General features: G+C 46.1%; 1 protein-coding gene across 1 annotated transcript; it reads right to left on the bottom strand.

Moving 5' to 3' along the window:
* Positions 1–5,641: 5,641 nt before the first annotated feature.
* Positions 5,642–22,348, bottom strand: LOC144113357 (uncharacterized). The gene is made up of 5 exons (XM_077646403.1): positions 22,296–22,348; positions 16,778–16,836; positions 8,693–8,824; positions 8,096–8,264; positions 5,642–7,072 (listed from the first exon to the last, which is right to left on the bottom strand). Exons 2-5 carry the CDS (start codon positions 16,828–16,830, stop codon positions 6,971–6,973), a joined length of 456 nt encoding a protein of 151 aa, XP_077502529.1. The 5' UTR covers positions 16,831–16,836; positions 22,296–22,348; the 3' UTR covers positions 5,642–6,970.
* Between the last annotated feature and the right edge of the window lie 1,074 nt (positions 22,349–23,422).

The raw sequence follows: 23,422 nt of genomic DNA, 5'->3' as shown, positions 1-23,422 counted from the left end.
CAACGCCGGAGGGTCTCGTCCGCTTGTTGGTTTCGGCTAATCTGCGTCGGGGTGACTTCTGCCATCGCGGTTGGTACTCGTAACTTGCGGAACGTCTCCGACGATTGCTGCCTGGACTGTTGACGGGTGGTCACGGTCGCCGCGGGTGCGACCTCGTCCGGGGCACTTGGCTGTCCCTGTACGGGATCCGATGCACCCGCTTCGGCCCCTTCGACACTCAGGGCTATTCCCCCGACCTGGTGCTCGGCTCTTCTGGGTGAGATGCTTGGGAAAAGGGTCTTGACCACAGTTGACCGAAGCGGTGGCCTTGTGGCAAAGCATCCTCCTCGCATTCGGGAGGTGCTGGGTTCGATCCCCAGTGCCGCCGGGTACCCACCGGTTTTAATGGGTACAAGATTTTCCCCGGCCTGGAGCTCGGCTCTTCTGGGTGAGATGCTTGGGAAAAGGGTCTTGACCACAGTTGCTCTGATGGATCAGCGATAAGTTCCGCCGTCAACAACGTTCAATCCGCCTCGTGCGGTAGAAGCCCATTTGTGGCCCCCTTTTTACCGAAGCGGTGGCCATGTGGTAGAGCATCCGCCTCGCATTCGGGAGGTGCTGGGTTCGATCCCCAGTGCCACCGGGTACCCACCGGTTTTTAATGGGTACAAGATTTCTCCCGGCCTGGTGCTCGGCTCTTCTGGGTGAGATGCTTGGGAAAAGGACTCGTGAAGTGGCACCCGGTATCGGTGTTTCACCTCTGACACTGTGGACTGTCCGTCGGCCATCCAGTGTCTCAAAATGTACCACCTGCTAAACGAAATTCAGGATTTTTACAACAAAACCTTGGAGAGCGGAGACTCCCGGGTGCAAGAATGGCTATTCATGCAAAGTCCCTGGCCCGCACTTACGATCTGCCTGTCGCACGCCTACTTTGTCAAGGTGCTGGGCCCGTCTCTGATGAAGAACCGGGAACCCATGCAGTTGCGATGGGTCATGGTTGGCTACAACTTCTTCATGGTGGCCATCAGCCTGGTCATATTCAAGTCGCGTCGGGCTCGGACGGATGCCTGGCGCCGTCGATATTCCCGAGAATTAGGTCGAACAGTGGCGATTCCATACATCCGGCCAGCACCTCTCCCCTATAGTAAGGTATGTCAACTTGAATTCGCGCCTCGGGTAGCGTTTTGACCGAGCGGTCCACCAGGCTCGGTGTCGGCCAGTAAGTTGGGACTTTGTTACAAGGTCTCGGTTGACAATAACAATGTTACACCCCGTGTCTCTCAACACCTTTATCCTCTGCCCAGCAATGAGGCCTTCGACGACGGGAAGGACCCCGGACTCTTGGGCCCTGCCGAGGTTCACCACTGGCAGGAACTGGCCATCTTTCAGCTCTAGATAGCCGTTTTGAATGCAGGCCGACAGGTCCTTTGCTCCAGGGCGTGCCCGGTTGCCCTGCTCAGGATTTCTCTGGCTCTCCTTGCAATGCGCCGCGACGTGCCCCGGTCGCGCGCAAATGTAGCAGCGTGGTGTCGATGATACTGCCGCGGGTGGTGGTTTTCCCTGGTGGCCCTTGCGGCCAGCGTCGGAGGACTTGTCTACGGGCCGGTCCTCACGTTTCAGTTCACGCCGGCCAAAGTATGTGGACCCCGTAGCAGTGGCATAGTTGCCTGCCCTTTGTAGCAGCTCATTCTGATCGCCCGCCGTTTTCTCCTTCAGGAAGGTAGCCACCGACGGCGTGCAGTTCTCTAGAAACTGCTCCCTCGAAAGGAGGTTCTTGATACCCTCGTAGGTCTGCTCGCACGAACAGAGCTGTACCCACCGCTCCCAGCAATTCTATAAACGGGAGAACTGGGACGGGGTCTCGTGCTCGTGGGGGGCTTCTGTCCGGAACTTCTGTCGAAATCCCTCCTCCGTCAAGCGGAAGCGAAGCAGAAGAGCTCGCTTGACCTTGTCATAGTCTACCGCATCCGCTCCCGGCATGCGGCCAAAAACGCTCAACGCCTCTCCCGCAAGGCACGTGCTAAGGGCAGTAGCCCACTGGTCTCGCGGCCACTTCTGCGCCTCTGCGACTGGTTCGAACCGTGTCATGTAGGCTTCCAAGTCGTCCGTTTTATCGTTAAACGGCGCCATTAGCTTATGTGGACTGACGACCGTGAAACGCGATGTAGGTTCTCTTTGAACCGAAGCGGAATCTGAACCAGCGCTCCCGCCACCCTCGCCTCTCGCGTGGAGAATTTGTAGTTCAGCGTTCAGTTCGAGCATTCGACGAGCGGAGCGCGCCTTGTCCCTTTCTTCCTCCTCGCGCAGCCGCTGCTCTTCTTTCATTTGCTCGCGCTGTTTCGCGCGCTCATCTCTGAGGAATTCCTGGAGGGCGACCGCCTCGAAGCCTAGCTGCTTCCCGAGAGCAATTATTTTTTCTAACTCTGCCATTGCACCAACGGTTCGTTGTTCTCAGTTCTGACAGTACGTGAGATATTACTTGAACGCTATGCCTCGCGGTCACGGCCAATCGTGGTCAGCAAGTCCTGTCGCGGACGCCAGTTTGTCAAGATATCGTGGGCGGCTGTGGTGTTGGTCGGCGCCGAAGTTACAATTAATCGGGCCAACCTGCCCACCACTGCACTCTCCGTAAGTTCGGAGGGGGAGGAGCGACAAACTTCTCCACCCCGCGTGCGAAAGATTGTGATTCGACTGCTGACCGGCGATAGGAGCCACGCCTGATTAGTCGTTGACCGGAGGCATGAGGCGTAGGCAAGTTCCGTAGCGAATTAATTTAATTAGGCAACAACAACCAAGTATTACAATATGCCCGACAAGGTAGCGCCGTACACTGACGTGACGCAAATAACACAAGCACCAATTGAACACGTTAACACAACAATTAACACAAAGAAACATCAGGGCGACTGCTATACAAAAATGTCACGAGATGGAAATACAGTACAGAGGATTACAACGAGCAACACAGAAAGCAAAAATACAAAAATAAAAGAGTTGAAGTGAGTGGTGAGAAACGATGGCTTAGCTGCGGAGTGGCAAGGTCCGGTCGCAGGGAGCGTCGGGCTGCGGTTGCTCGTCGCGGGGCTGATGGTGGCTTGCGGATACGGGCGAACTTGGGCCTCGCGTCTTTGGCACCACCGTCGCCGCGCTCTACGCGTCAGATCTCCGCCTAGGCTCCTTGCCGACCACTTCCCTGGCTGACCTCACTCACGACCGCACGCATCGAAATCTCCAGACCAACTGCCAGCGCGCGGCGTTCCCGTCGACCCGTTCGCATGGCAAAGAATGAAAAAAAAACAACACAGGAAAAAAAACTCTTCAGGAGCCACGCACAGAGGAATGCAGCTCCCAAAAAGAAAGAAAAAGAACACATGAAGGAATGTCGAAAGAATTCGGTCGGCACAATGCCTTAATCCCACGAGGAGTCATTGGGGGCCGCGAACAGTGCCGGGGCATTCAGTCCGCTTCTGCTGTTCCCAACACGTGCAAGCGCTTGCCACCTGTATGGCAACAATGCTAGGAGGGGGGGGGGAGGGAGTAGTTTTGAGTGACCCCTCCAGCGCTATGGTGAGAATGCCGTTCCCCCGCGGGGGAGGGGGAAAAAGTCGACGCCGCTACGCGACATGTTTCTGGGAAACAAAGGTCAAAGCTGGACTGGGCAGGCATGAACTTTGTGACACACACATTAACCATATGCAATACATCCGAGGTAAAGTCTTCCACAAGAGACTTCAACATACCGATAGAGATCCCATCTCATCCGGGAGCTGCAGGTTTGAGGCCAGTAACATTGGAAAATTATTCAGAGGGTGTAACCGCAGTGAGGTCTGCGTGCGGAGGGGGTATAGTACGAATGGAACCACCGACCGCGCTTGAAAGCGCAGAGCAAGGCCTTGTGCTATCTGGTCAAGTTGATTTTTTTGCATCCTCGGGTGTTAACACCACTGACTGTGTAACATGAGGTCGGCGTTTTATGGCTGCGTTCAATGAATCGGTACAAAGCTTTGCGGTTATTAGGCCTTGATAGATAACTGTTAAAATTCGCATTGTACTCCTCCCTAGCTCGCCTTACCAAATGTCCTTTTAAATGAAGCCGCTAAATGTTTGTAATTTATCCAATTCCGCGGGCAGTGGTTATGAGAGAGGGTTTTCCAGGCAGCTTGTCTAAGTCGATATGCTCTCTCACATTCATCATTCCACCACAGTGAGGGCTGTTTGTTCTTGACGGCAGACTGCACCGTGAACACGGAACGCTCAGAGGCCCCTAACACGGAACCGAGAACTTGGTTAGCGCGATCGAAGTTATCAGATGATGCAATGGAGGAGAAAGAGGATTGCACAAGTTGTTTGAAAAGTGTGTGGTTTACGAATTTATGTGGAGAAGCAGTCGCCCTTAGGGGAGAAGCTGATATTGTGAAGATATCGGACCGTTGTCGACCAGCGGAACATGTAGAGGGCGCAGCGGAAGTCCTGGTTCCGGAAGGTGAGGTCTGTCAATTCCGGCGCCAAAATACACGTAAGCAGACGACGAGATGCGGCGAGTATAGCGGTGAGCAGGCACTTCTTTCGCGATGGAACCTACCAGTCGCTTTGTTTATGTCACACCTGAGGTGCACCGAATTTTGGTGAACCTCGTAGGCAACGAGAAGCACAGTTATGCTCTAGGTAAGTTCATAAATGAATATATATCGCATGTCTGCTGAGTGCTTACGGTACGGTACGGCTTACGGTGCGACGGTTTAGCAACTCGCCCAGCTAGATTTTTTACTCAGTCATATGTTGTCAGCCGGCATGAAGTGTGTACCGACTGCTTTCCTTGCGCAACGATTGCAAGCAGACCCTGCATGTCAGCTTCTTTTTTGGGCAACGGCCGGAGCAGGGTAGCCGCTGAGGCTCTATCCTTTGGTTTGCTTACGTCGTTGTGGTACTGACAGATGCAGCCCCTTATCTGCGGCGCTGCTTGTGCGGTGTGCGACGCTAAAGTTATCAGCGGTCACAATCGAAATACTTGTCGTTAAGGCATCTTCATATTACTATAGACACCCCTTCATATCGCATCGATCGTAGCGTTATATATTTGGACCGTCCAGAATACCCTTTCAACCTTTTTTGTGAATATTGTTGCAGAGGTAGGAGCAGAGCTTGGTAATGCGGAGGTGTCACCAGAAATTAGTGTGCTCTAACCTACTTTGATTGAAGGGTGCTAACTAAGTCTCTCACTGCTTGATGCGATAGATTTTATAGATTAGTGCCTTGTACCAGATTCCACTCTTTAATTTATAAGTTTACAGTTGGTGAGATATTTGATTTAACTTTAAGTACAAACATAGAACTTTTTATTTCACACTGTTTGTGTCCTTCAATCTTTTAGCAATCTACTTTGTTTGGCCAGTCATAGACTGGCTACTATAAATCTTGAAGCACCCAACCTCTTGCTAGTTCATTTAAGATTTACACTGTAATCAACAAGAAAGAAAACTTCTTGCACCAGTGCAGTTCCTGGTGTGGAAGGACGGCCTGGCCCCTTGCATGGCCACACTCAGGGGGCAGAGCCAAGTGGCTTTCAAGGAACATGTAGTATGTGGACATTGTATTTCCTTAATAATAATAATAACAATAATAATAATAGTTTATTTCCATGCAATTGTACATGATAGTAACGAGCCTGCTTAAACATTGATGCTTGTGAGCATGGCTGGACATTAATTAGTGCCTCTTTTTCCAGCTCATACCTGCGAATGGACAGAAGAAACTAAATTACTTCTTGATTTATACGCCACATACTTTGCACAAGCTGGGCCTCTGAAGAAATTCAGGAACAAAAAGCAATGTTCAAAAAAATTGCCATGGAGCTAAAAAAACTCTAGGAGTACTGAGAACAGGAGAGCAGTGCTGCACCAGGTACAAGACCGTGTGCAAAAGAGAAAGAACTGCCATAGCCAGCAACAACAAGTCGGGCAATTCACCGCAAGATGTACCCTTTGACGATGAACTGGAGAAAATTAAGTGGCTCGACGACAGCCTTGAGCCCGAGGTTGTCAGAGATGCCCAAGGCATTGTTTCCCAGAAATTGCCCCCTGAGCCCTCAAAAGCGACCTTTGTGGACACTAATCAACAAGGAGCCACACAAGATGGGGTTCCTGAGAAAAGACGACACAGGCCGAGCACGGCTTGAATGATGGAAATGGAATTATTTTTTCAAAAAATTCAAGAACTAGAGGAGCAGAAAGCCAAAAAAAGAGCAGAGAGGAAAGCAGCAAGAGAAGCAGAAGCAGAGAAAGAAAGAAAAGCTAAGGAAGAAAGAAGAGAACAAATGCTCAGAAAAAAATGGAAATACTCCGCTAGGCATTCAGTTTAGATTGAGAGTATATTTGCAAAAGCTTTGACAGAAAATGTGGGAAAAGGTTTGTTTTTTTCTTGTTCACAGGTTCATGGCTCGCATTACTTCCTCTCACTTCAGTTCTCCTTGACGGTGGAGTGTAGCTTCTGTGGCTGTAAATGGACTGCAGCTTTAACTGTCATCAGGAGGCACACTCTTCCACTCTGCATTCGATGACCCATCATCCGTAATCGGTAGCACAGTATTCTCTCCTGAGTCGATGCAGAAATTGTGCAAAACACAGAATGCCAGTATGAACTTGTTCATTTTGTCTACAACAAAAAAGTCAACATGCAGCAACTGGCAGAACCGACCCTTCAAATCAGCAAAAGCATTCTCTATCCGAACCCGTGTAGCAGACAACATCATGTTAAATGTGTTTTCTCTCCCAGTCAGGTATCCATAATTTAGTCAATAGAAACTCTTTGGGTGGGTAGGCATCATCACCGAGCACATGAAATCCTCCATCCGCACAGACCTGTGCAAGCTTTTTTGAGAACCTTCATTTCTCAAATATTCGGGCATCATGGATCTTGCTGGGGTTTCCTACGGTAACCTCCACAAATTTCTTGTTGTTGTCACAGCATGCCTGTGAGGTCAGTGAGATGCTCATGTGCCTGTTGATATATGTTGACCGGATCTTGTTCGCCGGGCAGCGAATGCTAATATAGGAGCCGTCGATGCAGCCAATGGTACCAGGTACACCAGAACCTGCATTAAAAAACAAAAAACTTCAGGTCGAGCTCAGTTTACCTCTTTAACCACCCACAGGCGCATTTTTCTTGTATGCCTCTCCTTACCAAAAATGTAATAGCAAGGAGACGCAACTCTGAAAGGTTCATATGTTGCTCATCTTAGTGAATTGTTCGATATGAGGCCATATTCTAAGCCTGCAATATTTCCAGACACAACCAACTGGCTAAAAATGTGTTTTGACATGCAATGATATAAATTCAATATACATGCCCTAACAGATTTGCTTCCCCAGGGCTTTCCACATTAAACTGTTATTATACTGTGGCCACTAACTTGGCACTTTGAAAGCTGGTCTCCATTTTTATCAACTTGCTGAAGTGTTAATTTGTGATTTAATAAGTTTTTGCACTCAGTGGTATTTTTGTTTGCCTTTGCAATATTTTTATTTTCTCACTAGTGGCACGTATACGTAATGTTTTTGTAGCAAATAATATGCAAGCTGCATATTATTCACAGCATTTTCAAGCTAGGTGAACCACTGCAGATCAGGGTACGTTACCTGTCTGCTAATTTGATCTGCTTGATCATGCTTCTGCTCGAGTACAACTTCATAGTGCTATTGAGTGCTTATATATCTTGCATGCTTATTTTGTGTTTTATTCTCAGTCATTGTTTACATACTTCTTTCATGTCGCTTTACTTTACTACTTGTACCTGAATAGGCAATAGAATCTTGGATGCATTTGTTACTGAACAATGCATTTACCTGACTGCTAACTGCACTGTGATAGCTGCAAATGAACAGTGTGTGCTGATCAGTATCTTAAGCATATGCCATTCTATTATACATGCAGTAACCTAGATATTCTGTCTGCAGTTGATTACAGTTAGGAGAAGTGCAACTTGTTTTTGTGCTACTGTTGAGAATTTTTGTTTTCTTGGTATGGAGTTACTGGGGCGGTTGTGCAAAGAAGCTGTACTGTACCCAATGTACCTGCAATCATACATTCTAAAAGACATTCTGAGGAGTAGTCTTACTTGCTCAAAGTTTTTCGCCAGCTGTTCCAAGTCGGCTGGAAATAAAATAACTGTCTTGGGCACTTCTCGCAGGTACTCGATCATGCGCTCAATAATCCGGAACGCGGTCGTCTCGCCAAGACTAAAACGCTCAGCAACGTCCCTTAAGCACGTCTTATTTGCCGCATACCTGAAAAGCAGGGAAAAAAAATTTGCGTTATGATATGAATGCTAATTAAATGTACAAATCTCAGTCAATTGCCGGAATTTCAAAAATCGGCTTTATAGCTGTGAAGTTCACAATCTTTATTATGCATGCATGTGCAGTTAAGTTCAGATATAACTATGATTGAGAACACAAACGCGTGGGCGACTGAAATAGTCACAGGTGCAAAATATCGGAATTAAAACACTGCCGCGCTTTGTTCACTTCGGTCACTGAGGCTGCGGGCACAGAAGCTTTTTTTTGCTGTTATTTGGCACTACGTTTACATCGCGAATAAACATGGTTCGCACTGCATTTAATTGCTAAAGCCATGGTTATACAGTTAACTGAGCTGAAGCGCGCGCTGGTTCACCACCAATGCACCTGAATTATCAAGTTCGTCGCACACTTACCAAAGGAAAGTCAGGACGTGTTCCTCAGCTGTTTTGGCCGGCGAACCGCCGTTGTCGGAACGAGGGTTTACGGGGGACGCCTCAAAACCTTCGGTGAGTAACATTGCCACTGTCCTGGACACACGAAAGTTCCTGCGGAACTGTACAAAACATATATATGAACTGCTGTACAAGGCATCAGTGCATAATCGCCGCATATTTTTTTTTTCATGTACAGAACAGCATACGTTCTTACCTCTTCGTCAGAGTACAGGCGCACCACATTAGTGATGTAGTCCATCACTTTAGGGAGCTTCGCAGGGACTTCTGCGAAATGTTCCTCGAAAAATGCTTGGAAGAGGTACTTTTCGTTGTCGCTTCTGCTGTCTGAGTGCGCGGACTCAGATTCCGACGAGCTCTCATCAGACAACGCGGGGGCTATTGCTATTCCATATGATGCCATAATGGAGAGTTGTAATCGCTGATGATGATGATGATAACAACTAATATTCCACCAGATAAGGAGGCCCCCTACTCCCCGACCCCGGCACGCAGGCCTAGAGGACGGGGGCGGGGACCTCCGCGATCACAAGCAGGCAAAGAGGTCTTGACTCTTCGCGGCTTCTGTCGCCAGGCGGATGGCTTGTTGCTGTTGAGCAGAAGAGACCTCGCTCCGCAGCGGGGCTTCCCAGGTTTCTCTACAATTTATGTTTACTTTAGCCCCTGGGGAGCTAGCGCATTCCCAGATTATGTGGTCTAGGGTCCCTCTCTCCCCACAGTGCTTGCACTTATCGTTTTTACTATCACCAATCTGAATACGATAAGCCCAGACCGGGTTTACGAAGTTCCCAGCTTGAAAGCGCCGCCATGCAACTGCTTCCCTATTGTTTAGATTTTTGTCCGGTGGTGGCACCAGTCTCCTGCATAACCTATAATTTTCAACAATCTCCGTGTAACTTTGCAGACGCTCGTCCATATTCCGGCGGCTCCACAGCCACCTGGAAGTAGAGAGCTCGGGCTAACTCGTGGGCCGCCTCGTTGCCAGGAACAGAGGCGTGTGCGGGGGTCCAAATTAGACTGATTTTTCTGTTGAGGCGTCTACCGGCCAGAATCCTTGCCGCTTCCGGCGTGATCCTACCCTTTCCAAAATTCGAGATGGCTGTTTTGCTATCACTGATTATGAAATTGGCTTCCGTTCCAACGCAAGCGAGCGCTATCACAACTTCTTCCGCCGTTTCCGTGTTTCGGCTTCTAATGGTGGCAGCCGATACGGGGGCACCTCGGCCGTCGTCCACCGAGGCGACCGCCGCACCCGACTTGCCACTTGCCGCGTCCACGTACGCAACCGACTTTCTGTCCATCGAATCGAAGCGTCTGATTAGTGCTTCTGCTCTCTTCTCCCTCCTCTCCGTGTTGAATATGGGATGCATGTTACGAGGGAGGGGGGAAATGATTAGATTTGCTCGGCAGTCCTGCGGGATGCTCGATTTGCTTCGTAGTCCCATATCTGCTTGCAGGCCTACCATTTCGAGGATAGCTCTGCCCGTGGTCGTTCGGCTTAATCTTTCGAGCTGCGAAATTCTGACAGCCTCCGCTATTAGCACCTCCACAGAGAAGCTCCTCTCTATAGGAGTGCACAATACCTGGGACGAAATAGCTGTAATCGCTACGATGCAGATGACGCAGACGACATACGCGCGCGCGCGAATCAGCACTCAGTGTTTCTCGCTGACCAATTCCTGCACGCGCTAAAAATAACCAAAAATCACTTGTGTGTTTCGGAAGTGACGACATCGTCGACTACAAGTTCCGTTAAGAACCGCCGCCGGTCGGCGGATCAACTTAGTGTTCCTGTATATGCTCCCGCGCGGGAGCATATATAGGAACACTAGATCAACCTAGTGCGATGCGAGCGGAACCGAGTTGCTTCAAACGACCAGCGGAATTCGCGCGGTCGGTCCAGGTCGACCAGTAGAACTCGAATTCATCGTCGCAGAGCAAGAAAAGCTGCTCCAGCACGACCAGTGGAAATCGCCATTAATAATAATAATATTAACTGGTTTTTGGGGAAAGTAAATGGCGCAATATCTGATGCATAAGGGACTGCAATATTCAGTTGGCTAATCGACAAATTCGTATTTGAGTACGTCTCAAAATATTTCTGTCTTAAATGTCTCATACCTTCCTCCATGGTCTCATATATCATTGGACAACTGAACCGCGCCGTAAGGTAAGGAATAAAGGACGGAGTGAACGAGGAAAGGAAGAAGTTCAGAAGTGCAAGATGCCGGGCTAGTTGGTAATCCATGATGAAAAAAGAGCGCAAGGAACGAGACGAAAACACGAAGGAAGAAGACACAGACACGGGCGCTCGTGTCTGTGTCTTCTTCCTTCGGGTTTTCGTCTCGTTCCTTGCGCTGTTTTTTCATCATGAAAGGAAGAAGTGCCGTAGTGGAGGGCTCCGGAATAATTTCGTCCACCTGGAGATATTTAACGTGCACTGACATCGCACAGCACACGGGCTCCTTATTAGCATTTTGCCTCCATAAAAACGCAGCCGCCGCAATCGGGTTCGAACCCGGGAGCTGCGGATCAGTAGCCGAGCGCCCTAACCACTGAGCTACCGCGGGGGGTTATATTTATTCGTCAAACTGTAATAATATATTTTAGAAATTCTGTATGCTATATCACCCAACAGTTCCAGATATTAACTTCATTTTTTTAAAGTGATTTTGTTGTGTTTTTTCAAAATATCATGGTATTGTGGCTCAATATCACGTGATTGCCGTAACATAGACTAATGGGGGAAGTACGCCGTTGCGGTCAATCCCCTTTGTAACGGGCATGCTAGCAGAGGGTACGGTACAGAGGGTATCAGTACAGCCGTAACCTCCTTCGTGGTGGTGTCACTGGTATGGTCAATGTGGTGACTAGAAGGATGTTTATCCTCCTATGTGGTTCATGGAATGGAAAACTTTATTGCTCTATATCTCAGAGAGTTTGGCGGTGGGCCGGTGTCTCATGTCGTGAGACCTGGCCGCTTCACAAGGTCGGCGCCCCTATTCCAGGGCACCGCTGAGTCTTACTGCCTCGCAGGCATGCTGCACAATTGCCCGTTGGGCTGCGAGCTCGCTGCTGGTGAGCAGACCTTCCCTTTGTTCCGCACTTGGGTTATTTACTTTATGGAATGCGAAATTACGCTTGCATTCCCACGTGATGTGGTATAACGTGCGGGTTGCCCCGCACCACGGACATATATCCTGTACTGGGTAGGGAACATTTTGCGTAGTGTGTGCACGTTGAAAAATGTACCTGCTTGCAGTCTTCGCCAGCTGACTGCCTTGTGTTTTGTGAGCGATGTGTGGGGTGGGGGGTATTTAAGTCTCCGTCCTCTGTAGTGGTTAAGTATTTCTGCATACGTCGGCTCCATCGTTAAGGGGGCCTCTAGGGTTTTCGACTGCCCTTCTCGGTGCGTGAGTTCGCGAACTAGGCTGTCCACCCCCTTGAGTTGCCCTCTATCCCGGCGTGTGCCGGTATCCAGAATATCCTGTTTTATGTTTTTGTTAGGAGGCTCTGTTTCGAGGAGGATTCTTAATGCTTCCTTGACTCTGCCTTGTGTGTAGTTCCTACATGTTGCTTTGGAGTCTGTTAGAATTATCAGAGATTTGTTCCTGCGGTAACCTTCAGCCGCCGCTAGAGCTACGGCGACTTCTTCCCCCTCCGTTAACGTGCAGTTTCTCAGGGTCGCGAAGCTAATTGGTTCTCCCGTGTGGTCTACCACTGCCGCCGCGACTCTAAACATTCTAGTGTTGCGGTCCCATGGGTATAGGGCCGCCTCTGTGCATACTGTGTTTTTTAGTGTGGCTAGGTGTGGTTCCACGTAATCTGCTCATGCCTGCCTTCTGGCGGTGTGGAGATTCGGGTCCATGTTTCTCGGTAGGGGGCGAATCTCCTGTGGCTGGCGAACGCTGTCTGGGGTGCAAGCTGTCCGATCATCTATTCCGACTGTGTTATGCCCTATTCATTTTAGGAGCTTGCGGCCGGTGGCAGTCTGCTGTAGCCTGGCTATCTGTGCATTGGGCTGCGCTTCCGCGAGTTCTTCGAAGGTGTTGCTTAGGTCCATTTGTAACAGCTTATCGTTGGGTGTGTTTCTTGGCAGATGTAGCGCCGTCTTATACGCTTTCCTTAGTAGCGTTTCCGTCTGTTCTGTTTCTTTCTTGGTCATATTGTGGTACGGGGCGAGTACGTGACTCCGCTGACCACCAGGCTTCTGACCAGCTTGATTGTGTCTCCTTCTCTCATTCCGCTTCTTTGAGATACCCTCGTTATCATTCGGCTTACTTGTTCTGTCGATTTTTTTGAGTAAGCTGATTGTGTGGCTGCATTTCTTGCTTCCCTGAATCCACATGCCTAGGATGCGTATCATGCTCCTTTAAGGTATGTTTTGCCCTTCTAGTTTTACTATTATGTCTTCCTTGGTGGGGTTTCTTCCCACTCTCAATAATAATAATTGGTTTTTTGGGGAAAGGAAATGACGCAGTATCTGTCTCATATATCGTTGGACACCTGAACCGCGCCGTAAGGGAAGGGATAAAGGAGGGAGGATTTCTGATTTTTCTGTGGAGCATGCCAGGCCCCTTTCTCTGACATATTCGATCTTCCACGCACTTGACCGCTTCCTGCAGTTTTTCATGCTTCTGTCCTAGGGAGCCACAATTGACCCAGACCGTGATATCGTCAGCATACATTGCATGCTGGATGCCATCAATCTTGCTGAGTCTTCCAGCCAGTCCGATCATTGCGATGTAGAAAAGTATTGGTGAGATTCAACGGTATGGATGGTGTTCAACGGTTATCCGTTTATGACAATTGAGGCGGAATTCAGCGCAAAAATCTTTTTTCCGTGTCCGGATTTGAGCGCACTCGGCGACAACGATAGCACGGGCATTTCGTCTACTGCGACACTGCACGGAGACGTCGGGAGACCGCCGCTGTTCACTGAGGAGCATTCGCGCCGTTCGTGCGCTGCAAATTTTCCATCGGCGCGTAGTGCGAACGTTTCGTGTTTTGTGCGTGCAGTGTGCGTGTGTGATTTGCGATCCCGTTTCCATCGGCAGTGAGACTTTGTTGCATGCCCGTTTGAAGTGTATAACGTCTGAAGCGTCTGGGAGCTATTTGCCTCTGTGCCATGCCGGGCTCAAGTGTACTCGTTCATATCGAGGTCAAGTCTGTATTTTTGATCGCGTGCTATTTTTAGACCAATTTCCTGTAGCAGGTATTGCAAGTGCTTTACTGGCTGAGACCATCATCACGAAGTGCGAAAACTGCTAATCTCTAACTGAATTTGGAGGCATTTTCTCACATGTGTTTATTGTGCCCATGTTTCGTGGTAGTGTTATTTGTTGTAAAAAGCACTAAGTGGACTGAGGATCCACATGTGCATCGAATTTCAATGATGCCTGTGGTTATGTTGAAGAAAAATAATTCCATGAATTCATTACGTACAATAAATTCACTTTCATTGCCTCTATTGTTGATCACAAGTAAAGTGTGCTACTATGCAGTAACAGTACAAGTTAGTATTTCATCAAGTAGTGAAAATTGGTGCGTACAGCTGCAGCTCTGCACGTTAACCATGAAATACAGCACTGAAATAATACACAGCACTGTGGAACATACTGCAGCCACTGGGTACCTCTAAACTTCTAGAAGCGGACTGAAAAGCTGCAGTCATATATATTATGCACCAAACTAGATCTGTGGATGTGAAACATGCTGTGTTGCAGTTGCAGTGCTACAATGGGTGGATTTATGGATCATTCTTAAATACGTCCAGTCCTATTTGAAACATGTATTTCTTGGACTGTTTTCATTAAAAAAGGGGGGTTCAGCATGGTTTTCCTAAGTAAAATTTCTGGCTTTGGGAGGGTGGCGACACCCCCACCACCATATTTTCACACACGATCTTGCATCACTTATGGAAACTAATCCTAAAAAGTTTTGGAAGCATGCAGATATTCCCTATTCGTGACACTAGTTCCCTTTCCTTACAAACTAACAACCGCTCCATTCCAAACAATGAGTGCCCCGCAATATTTAACACATCCTTCTCATCTGTGTTCACTTCTGAGGACCACTCTATTTTCAAAGTTCTCGATCTCAATTATCGCTACATGAAAGCCATTGAAATTATGTATTATGTGTCTCATAAATAATCTTAAGGTATCTACTTCAGCTGGTATTGATGGCATTAATTTTAAAATATTAAAAAATACCATTTCAGTAAGTAGTCAATTCTTATTCTATATTTTTCAGCAATCACTAACTAGAGGAATTCTGCCCTCTGACTGGAAAATAGCTGAAGTCATACCTATATTTAAAACTGGAAAGAAAACCTCAGTCAAAAACTATCGCCCAATATCTCTCACGTGCATCTGCTGCAAAATGATAGAACATATAATTGCATCTCATGTTTTCTGTCATCTTGAGCACAATAACTTTTTTACCGTTCAACATGGGTTTAGAAAGGGTCATTCCTGTGAAACACGGTTATTCGAACTAACCACTGACTTGCATTTTAATATGAACGATAACCTGCAAACTGATTGTATATTTCTTGATTTTGCCAAAGCCTTCGACCGCGTAGCTCACTAACGCACGATTACAAAATTATCATCACTCCATCTAGACTCGTTAACTTTATCATGGCTTCGTAACTTCCTCACAGATCGCCAACAGTTCGTATTTGTTAATAATTTGTCCTCTAACCTTTCCCCAGTTACCTCCGGTGTGCCGCAGGGCGGTGTATTCGGCCCTTTATTATTTCTTATATATATAAACGACTTACCTAATAACGTATCTTCCTCTATGCAAATATTCGCAGATGATTGTATTATCTACCGCCCTATTAAATCTGCTAACGACCATCTGGCACTCCAAACAGATCTTATTAATGAGTGGTGCAATAAATGGTTAATGACCCTTAACATATCAAAATGTAAAATCATCTCATTCAGCCAGAAACATAACAATTCTAACTATACATATCATATCCAAGATGAGTTACTCTCCCATGTATCCCATTACAAATACCTTAGTGTTAACCTTATGTCCGATCTTTCATGGTCTTTTCATATCACATCCATATGCACTGTGGCCTCAAAGTCATTAGGTTACATACACCGTAACTTACGAAATTCTCCTGCTAATATTCGGAAACTAGCATACCTAACATTTATTCGACGACAGCTTGAGTTCGATTCCTCCATTTGGTCTCCTTATTACAACAACATGGTCACCAAATTAAAAACCATTCAATATAGGGCAGCCTGATTCATCTCTAAAAACTACTCGCACATCCAAAAGATTGCACAATCATCTCAGTTTTACATGCATCTATGGTGACACATTAGCTTTCAATTCATCAGCACTTCTGCGAGCCATCAGATTATGAAATAACCTCCCAGACAACATTGCCTCGCTGTCTAATCCTGATACCTTCCATCACCAACTCATTGCACATTTCACTGAAGCCATCTTAACATGTTGATTCAATCTCTTTTACGTTTTCCGTTACATATTTCGTTTACTTTTTCTCTCCTTTTGTTTGTATTTCTGTTTCCAAATTTTGTTGACACTAGTAAATGTGCCATGCGATTTTTAATTTTATTTTTTGTGTGATGTACCCTGGGTCTTATTATTATTATTATTTATTTCGGTGTTCCTATGTCAACTTTACCTTTACTTATCATGCATTCCTATTTCTGTGTTCCTATGTCAACTGTTCTGTATTATATTGAAGTGTATAAAATTTTTTACTGATCATGTATAGTGCCTTGTTTCCTTATTTTTGTTTGTCCCCTTTTAAATGTTCTTGATGTTTTTCCGCCCCCCTTACACAATGCCCTACGGGCCTGTAAGGTATTTCAAATAAATAAATAAATATAACCTCCCCTGCCGTGCTACTATAGGCACTTCGGCCCTCTCTGGTTCTGTCACCTCTATGAGTGGCTCTTGGAGTTGTGAATCAAAAGTCATTGTTGGCACAGCCACCTTTATGAACATTTTCTGATACTACATTTTGTATTCAGGGTCAAGAACACTAACATTTTAGTATATTTGCCCATCCTCACTTCTGTATGAGAAAGCACTCCTGGCATGGCCAGCTGCACAAAAACATGTTATGAAGATAAATACAGTATTCAAGATCAAAAACAAAATACTGCAGGATTTTTCTAGTCCTCACTAGTAGCAGCATTGTTCACGACTCAGCCAAAAGCACACGTGCACACTCATTTAGCATAAAACTGAGAAGGTTGTGCTATCTACCACAGAGCCAGATTAAAGTGTGGCCAGTATGTGGGCAACTGTTGTACGAGCACAGCATGCAAACAACCTGACATCAAAAACCTTGCTCAGGGATGTCATGCACGAAGCTCTAAATTCATTCTAGCAAAGAAAGATTTTTTTGCTACCTCATGAGCACACTTGACAGCTGTCCACTCAAAAATCATTATGCTCTCAAATACAAAGTGCTGCAGAGGGCCATTTAAATATAAGCCTCGTGCCAGCAAGCTGGACGCAGAAAGCTTCCAGGGAGAGCCATGTACTAAAACTTTTCAGGGAGCTTTAGTTTAAAGGCAGTACTTTACACTGCCATTACCTGAAATTGCTCGAAGACGAGATCCACTCCCTCCATGGTATCATTTTCCTACAATCTTTGATTTCACTTTTTGATTTTACTGCCGAATGTTACGCCATCTTTGTAGCCATTGAACATAGTATACGAGAACCTCACAAACAGTATTATTTATACAGACTCCTTAAGTTTACTTACTGCTCTCCACTCTAGAAATGCAATCACTCCTATTATTGGTGACATCATACACAACATTGTAACAGCCACAGCTCTAGGACAAAGCATAAAACTGTGCTGGGTCCCAAGTCATAAAGGAATAAAAGGCAATAAGAGAGTAGATTTGTGTGCTGCTCAATCTCGTGGCAAGGAAATAAAAAAAGTACGTATGTACTTTAAGGATTGCATTAAATTAGTACAAAGTAAATTAAGGACAAAATGGCAGACAGCTTGGAACAATAAAGAAAACAAAACACTGCCAGTTCTAGGTCAATGGAAGTCATGTTTGCACCAGGAGCATTTCATTGAAGTTATTTTATGTCTTCATGTAGGGCTTCATGCACATCACGCACAGTTTTCTATTGACAATTGGAGACGAACCAAGTTGTGAAAAGTGTGGAGATGACCTAACAGTTAATCATATTTCATACTCATGCACAAAACTTGAAAAACTTAGGAAAAAATATTTTATTTAGTTTTGTAATGAACACATTCCTTCACACCCAATGTTTCTTTTGAGTGAAGATGCAATTGTCGACACGACATCTGTTTTTAGCTTTTTAAGAGAAGCAGGGTTTCTCAGCAAACTCTGAATTTTTAACTGCTGCTTCGCTTCATTTTTTGGATACACCTCAGCCACCTTCTTATTTCTAAGAAGGCTTCAGTTTTGTTTTACTGGTTGGGAGGCTCAACATCCTTGCCCTTCCAAGGATGCCTGCTGAGACTACCCGACCTTCTTCAAAGCTCTTAATATTAACCATTTATAAAATTTCTTTCTTCCTTCATCATTAGGTAATACAAAACAATGTTTATGCCCTCTACACCACCAATAATTAATATTTCCAAAGAAGCCTGCAGAAAGCAATTTTCCTTACTTTGAGTGGCGCATGACAGCCTGAGTTGCCTATGTGCAATAAAACACAGCACCGTTCTTTCCATTGCATTAAGGTGGAGTAATTAGTTCGCAAGCGTTATGACACAGCGCGATCCAAGACACTGCATCAAAAAGGAATGAAAGATGATACATGGCACAAAGTAACAAGTTCTATTTCTGTGGCACCACGGGTAACAGTTTATATCAGAAAAAAAAGAGAACACAAACAAGCATGCTCTTCGAAGTGTATTCTAGATTTGGTTTTCTTTTCTGCTATATTTTGGCAGCAGCTCCATATTTACACACAATTTCAATGAACTAAAATTTTGTGGCCTTGACACCATGTAGTGAAATTAACCCATCTCTGCGATTAACACGAGACTAGATGAACCGGATGTAAGTATGCCAGAGTATATCGCCAAGTGCAGCCTGCAAGCAACCCAGGCACACATGCTTCCGCCGTCGCAAAACAACACAGCCAAAAGCGGCGAAAGACACTGCGTACCATGGTGGGTCAGCGTAGTAAGCAAAAGTTCCTTCCCACGCTTACCGCTGTTGCGATAAGTGCCTTCCTGCCCCCAATGCTACTTGATTATGACCATGCAAGGCCAGACTGTTTCATTCAAACGAGAGAGCGGGGATGGCGTGGATATGATGCGGCAAAGAGCAGTAACTGGAAGGAGCCAAATGTCTCGCACGAACGCTTCCGACGTCTCCCGTACATGAACAACGGCCAGAAACCAAGCGCCACTCGCACTAGAGTCTCTTTAGGCCGGCCCCTTCGCATAGTTTGAAATTCGTGCCCAGACGATATGGCGTCGAGCTCGTTTCCGGCTAAAAAAAAATGTCACGTGACGGCCTCTTTTCTAATTTTTCCTTTCTTCATGGTATGGTGTCTAGAAGGATGTTTATCCTCCTAAGGTTTTAATGCTGCGTGCGGTGTAGTTCAATGGATCACCGGTTTCGCGGTTGATCTGTTTTAGTGCCTCTGTTCTCTACCTCTGTTGAAATGCTGTCCATATATTGTTCAATGTGACCGATATTCTGCGCTTCTGCATTGTTATTGTCATCTGCAGCACGTTATTACCATGTGTTTCGATACATCACCCAAGTAACGTATAATGTTGTTTAAACTTTGAGTGATTGTTACAAAGTGTGCGCAACGTTAAATAACAAACGCGCGGGGTTTCTAGCAGAAGGGCTCCTTGGGATCGATGTCCTCGGGGAAGCAGCCAGGATGCTTTACGTTGATACAATATTAAAGCACGAACATTGATGTAGTGTCCATAAAAAATGTTTTGACGATGTTGCTCGCCACATACTAAGGTAACGTTTAATGAAAATGTTACGGCAACATTTTCTGTCTGTGAGAACTGCAACGTAATGAGGTCAAGCATTAGGAAATATTTAGACACAGTTGGACAATGGTTAGATAACATTTCGAATCGAAATTGAACACCAGCTGAAAATACATTTAAAATGTGAAATGCACAGGTTGAAAGCCAAACTTCCAGCTGCTGTTTGGTAAGGAAAGGAACCACTGAGAAAACCAAAAGCATGCGCAAAGAAATCTGTGAACGCAGTGCAATGCAGCAGTCACATCTTCGCTACACAACCATCAATCAAAAACGCAAACTCCTTCATGGATAAGAAAAGCGAAGGCACAATCAAATATTGCTCACTGCAATGTTTATTTCAGTAGGTACCTATTACCACCCAGTCACACCTGCTCTTCCTGCAGATAAATGAAACGCTGTCAAAAAGCAGCAAGCAGTCATAATTGCTGCAATGACAAGGATGATGTGCACCATCAATGCCAGAATGCAGTGTTCACTCAGAATCCTGAATAGGAAATAATAGCATTTTTTTTGGAAAGTACTCCGAAAGCATGAATTTTCTGTCCCTCTTTTACTTAGCTGGCATTAAATGACACGACTATTTCTGTACTCAGCAGCTTTGACAAACATGTGGGCCAGCTGACAGCCTCAGAAGACTGTAGCACCTTGCCAACTTGCAAAAGATTAAGGCTCAGAAACAAAAAGCTAACAAAAAATGAGGCATTTCCTTATTCGCACTGTATTTTATATGGCACTAAGAATGCAGCTAAGACATGGCATGAAGATTGTTTTTTCTGCTCAATTACAAACTTTCTAGCCTGTGCTAATGTATCACTGCAATGTAAATAACTAAAAATACCTGCACTGTACAACATGCTGCAAGACTTACGAAATACTCCTCCTACCTCTTACATGCGGTAGAGTTTATATCGACCAAACTAGCTAGCCTATAATGTGAGGAGACACCAAGCCTGTGACATCTGGAGATGTGTACCTTCCATGTAATTAGAGTGATTGGAGATGCTCCTTTTTGATGACACTTCAGTTGCTGGGTATGGAAGGACCAGATATGAAGGGGAACTAGACATCGTTTTTAAGCAGCATCACAGTGAGCAATGCGCCTTGGCTTTTCTTCTGACCTTAAAGTGGTTTCATTTTCCATGTTCACATAACTGCCTGCGTGTGCTCATTTTTGCTTGCTTGGAGGTGCTTTTCTGTGCTAAACTAGTTTTAACTCTGGCCTCAGTCCTCTGCACCTTCTTAGTTTTTTTGCTAGTGTTTAGCTTAAGTCGTGTACCAACTCGCGCAGACCTCTATTTTTCTACATTTCCAACTGTCTCTGCCTCCGTCATGTTCACCTCTGCACCAGACGCCTTCAAGTCTGCTGTGTATAATGACCTTAATCAAGCTGCCTATTACACATGCATTTCTGTTAGTCGCCCACTCCTCTCTGTAATGCCAATTGGCCCTGAGAGTAAAAAAAAAATGAAATGAAATGTAGTCTACCCTGAGCAAGCACGCATTATGTTCATTTTACCATTTGACCAGTAAAGAGCTGTTAAAGCTGCTAAGTTGAGCTTGACATGCCTATCACCCCTACACTGGAAAACAGCGGGCGCCAAGGCATACGTAACCACTAACGACAACAGAACGTGCCAAGTGTGAAGTAATTCAGTAACGTTCCTCGCATTTATCACAGTGCATACTCTCTGCTCAGTAATTTATTACCCCATTAGACACCCGGCAAGGAGAGTGAACAATGTGTTTTATTTGAACATGGCACCACAGTACAATGACAATCATTAACCCTGTGCCAACACAACAGTAAATAAATTTCTGCCCAATGAATGATAGCCTACAGTGCAATCAACAGGCGAGTATGGTCGACCCTCAAGATCAAAATAATTAAGAATGACATTTGAGCAGCCGCTCATTCCCCCACCCCCTCCCTAAAAAAATTAAAAAGGGTGTTCTTCAGACGGTGCGTTAGAACGATGCGATTGTAATATTTGCGACAGATCAACTACGTGTGAAATTCATATATAAATAATTAACGCCCATGCATGCGGTTGGATGCGAGGCGCCAGGGCGCGGGCAAACAGTAATCGTCTTCTGGTATCGTCTGGTGACACCTCCTGCTCAACGAATACCACTCATGGCCACGTTCACACCTGACAAGCTTGTATCAAACATTAGACAGGTGTTTATATCATAATGCAGCAGCAGTTCATCAGTGCTGTTGGCCAGTGCTGATTTTTTTAGCGTGATAAACGGAACCACCCTACGCAACGCGCATCAACTGTTCTCGACAGATTCTTGCAGACCCACGAGGGAGAGCAGCTTTTCCGTCGGCTTCAAGTCGACTCTTTCGTGCAGGGCCACTGACATTAAATTGTAACGCACATTCTGCACGGTCGTTCCACTATGCATCGACGCCGCATGGGACACCAATTCAATGCGGCGTACGGGCCGCACACACACACACACACACACTAACGACAATACAACGGACGGGACACACGAAGCGAACACAGAAGAACAAAAACTGCTCCAAAGCACCTGTTCCCCATGCTGTTCCCTGTCAGAGGCACTGTCCCTGTTCACTGCGTTCCGACTGTGGGTTTGGCCAGCACTTCGACTTTGCTATGGCTAAGCCGCAGCCGTGATGGTAACAACGTTCATGCAACGAAAAGAAAAATTTTAATGTATCAAACCATTAAGGTTGTAGGCTAAATAGCTACCGTAAAATTAAATACATAACTTTGCTTAATAACATAACGTTGCGTGCCTTTGCGACGTCAAAGACGCGAGCATGGGCGCAAATACGCGAATGGCGCTATGAATTTGCTGTGCTTCTCTATAACTCTGTTAATGGCGCGCTTATACAGTATTGTGCGTTTTTATCGCTGACATTAAAACATCCTGTTGGGCGAGTTGGTTGTTCATCTTGATCTAGAAATGTTTTTTTGCGCAAATAAAACGACACACGAGAAAGGCGACACACACACACAACACACAAGTGTGTGTGTGTGTGTGTGTGTGTGTGTGTGTGTGTGTGTGTGTGTGTGTGTGTGTGTGTGTGCGTGCGCGCGTGCGTGTGCGTGTGCGTGTGTGTGTGTGTGTGTGTGTGTGTGTGTGTGTGTGTGTGTGTGTGTGTGTGTGTGTGTGTGTGTGTGTGTGTGTGTGTGTGTGTGTGTGTGTGTCGCCTTTCTTGTGTGTCGTTTTATTTGCGCAAAAAAAAACATTTTTTCAAAAATTTCCCCGCCTCAACCGCTGGCTCGTTTGCGGTGAAACTGCACACACAGCTTGCGTATTATGGTAACTTTTGTATCGTAGGAAGTTTGACAACGGTACTTACTTAGTTGAGCCGTGCATGATGCGAGAACATAATCGTCTACGTAGAGATCGGCAACCAAAATCCGCAGACGACGCTTTTTCGCTAAAGGGCGGCAGTGGCGCCATCTGTTTGCGGTACCGCAAAGCCTCACGTCAAGGCCGTCGAGGAGAGCGTTGCAAGGAGCGCGGGCCGTTTGAATATGCCGTTCCTGTAGTTTCGTCTGCTTCTACTGAGGCATTTAGTGGGAGTCCTAACGCAGCCTTATAGGCCTGCCGTATCATGCTATCCAATTTGTCCTTTTCTGCTTTCGAAAATTTCAGATAAGCGGTGGCATAGAGTATCCTGCTCA

Source organism: Amblyomma americanum, chromosome 1 (genome assembly GCF_052857255.1).
Source record: "Amblyomma americanum isolate KBUSLIRL-KWMA chromosome 1, ASM5285725v1, whole genome shotgun sequence".
In the NCBI taxonomy this organism is placed as follows: Eukaryota; Metazoa; Arthropoda; class Arachnida; order Ixodida; family Ixodidae; genus Amblyomma; species Amblyomma americanum.
This window is presented reverse-complemented; position numbering and strand designations above follow the sequence as displayed.

What these genes read in the sequence shown, in the direction of transcription:
- LOC144113357 (XM_077646403.1), bottom strand. Translation starts at nt 16,830, where the DNA reads ATGCCAGGAGTGCTTTCTCATACAGAAGTGAGGATGGGCAAATATACT. An exon ending in ATGGGCAAATATACTAAAAT is followed by an intron (nt 8,825 to 16,777) that starts GTTAGTGTTCTT and finishes ACAGTTCCGCAG; the next exon opens with GAACTTTCGTGTGTCCAGGA. An exon ending in TGGCGAAAAACTTTGAGCAA is followed by an intron (nt 7,073 to 8,095) that starts GTAAGACTACTC and finishes TTTTTAATGCAG; the next exon opens with GTTCTGGTGTACCTGGTACC.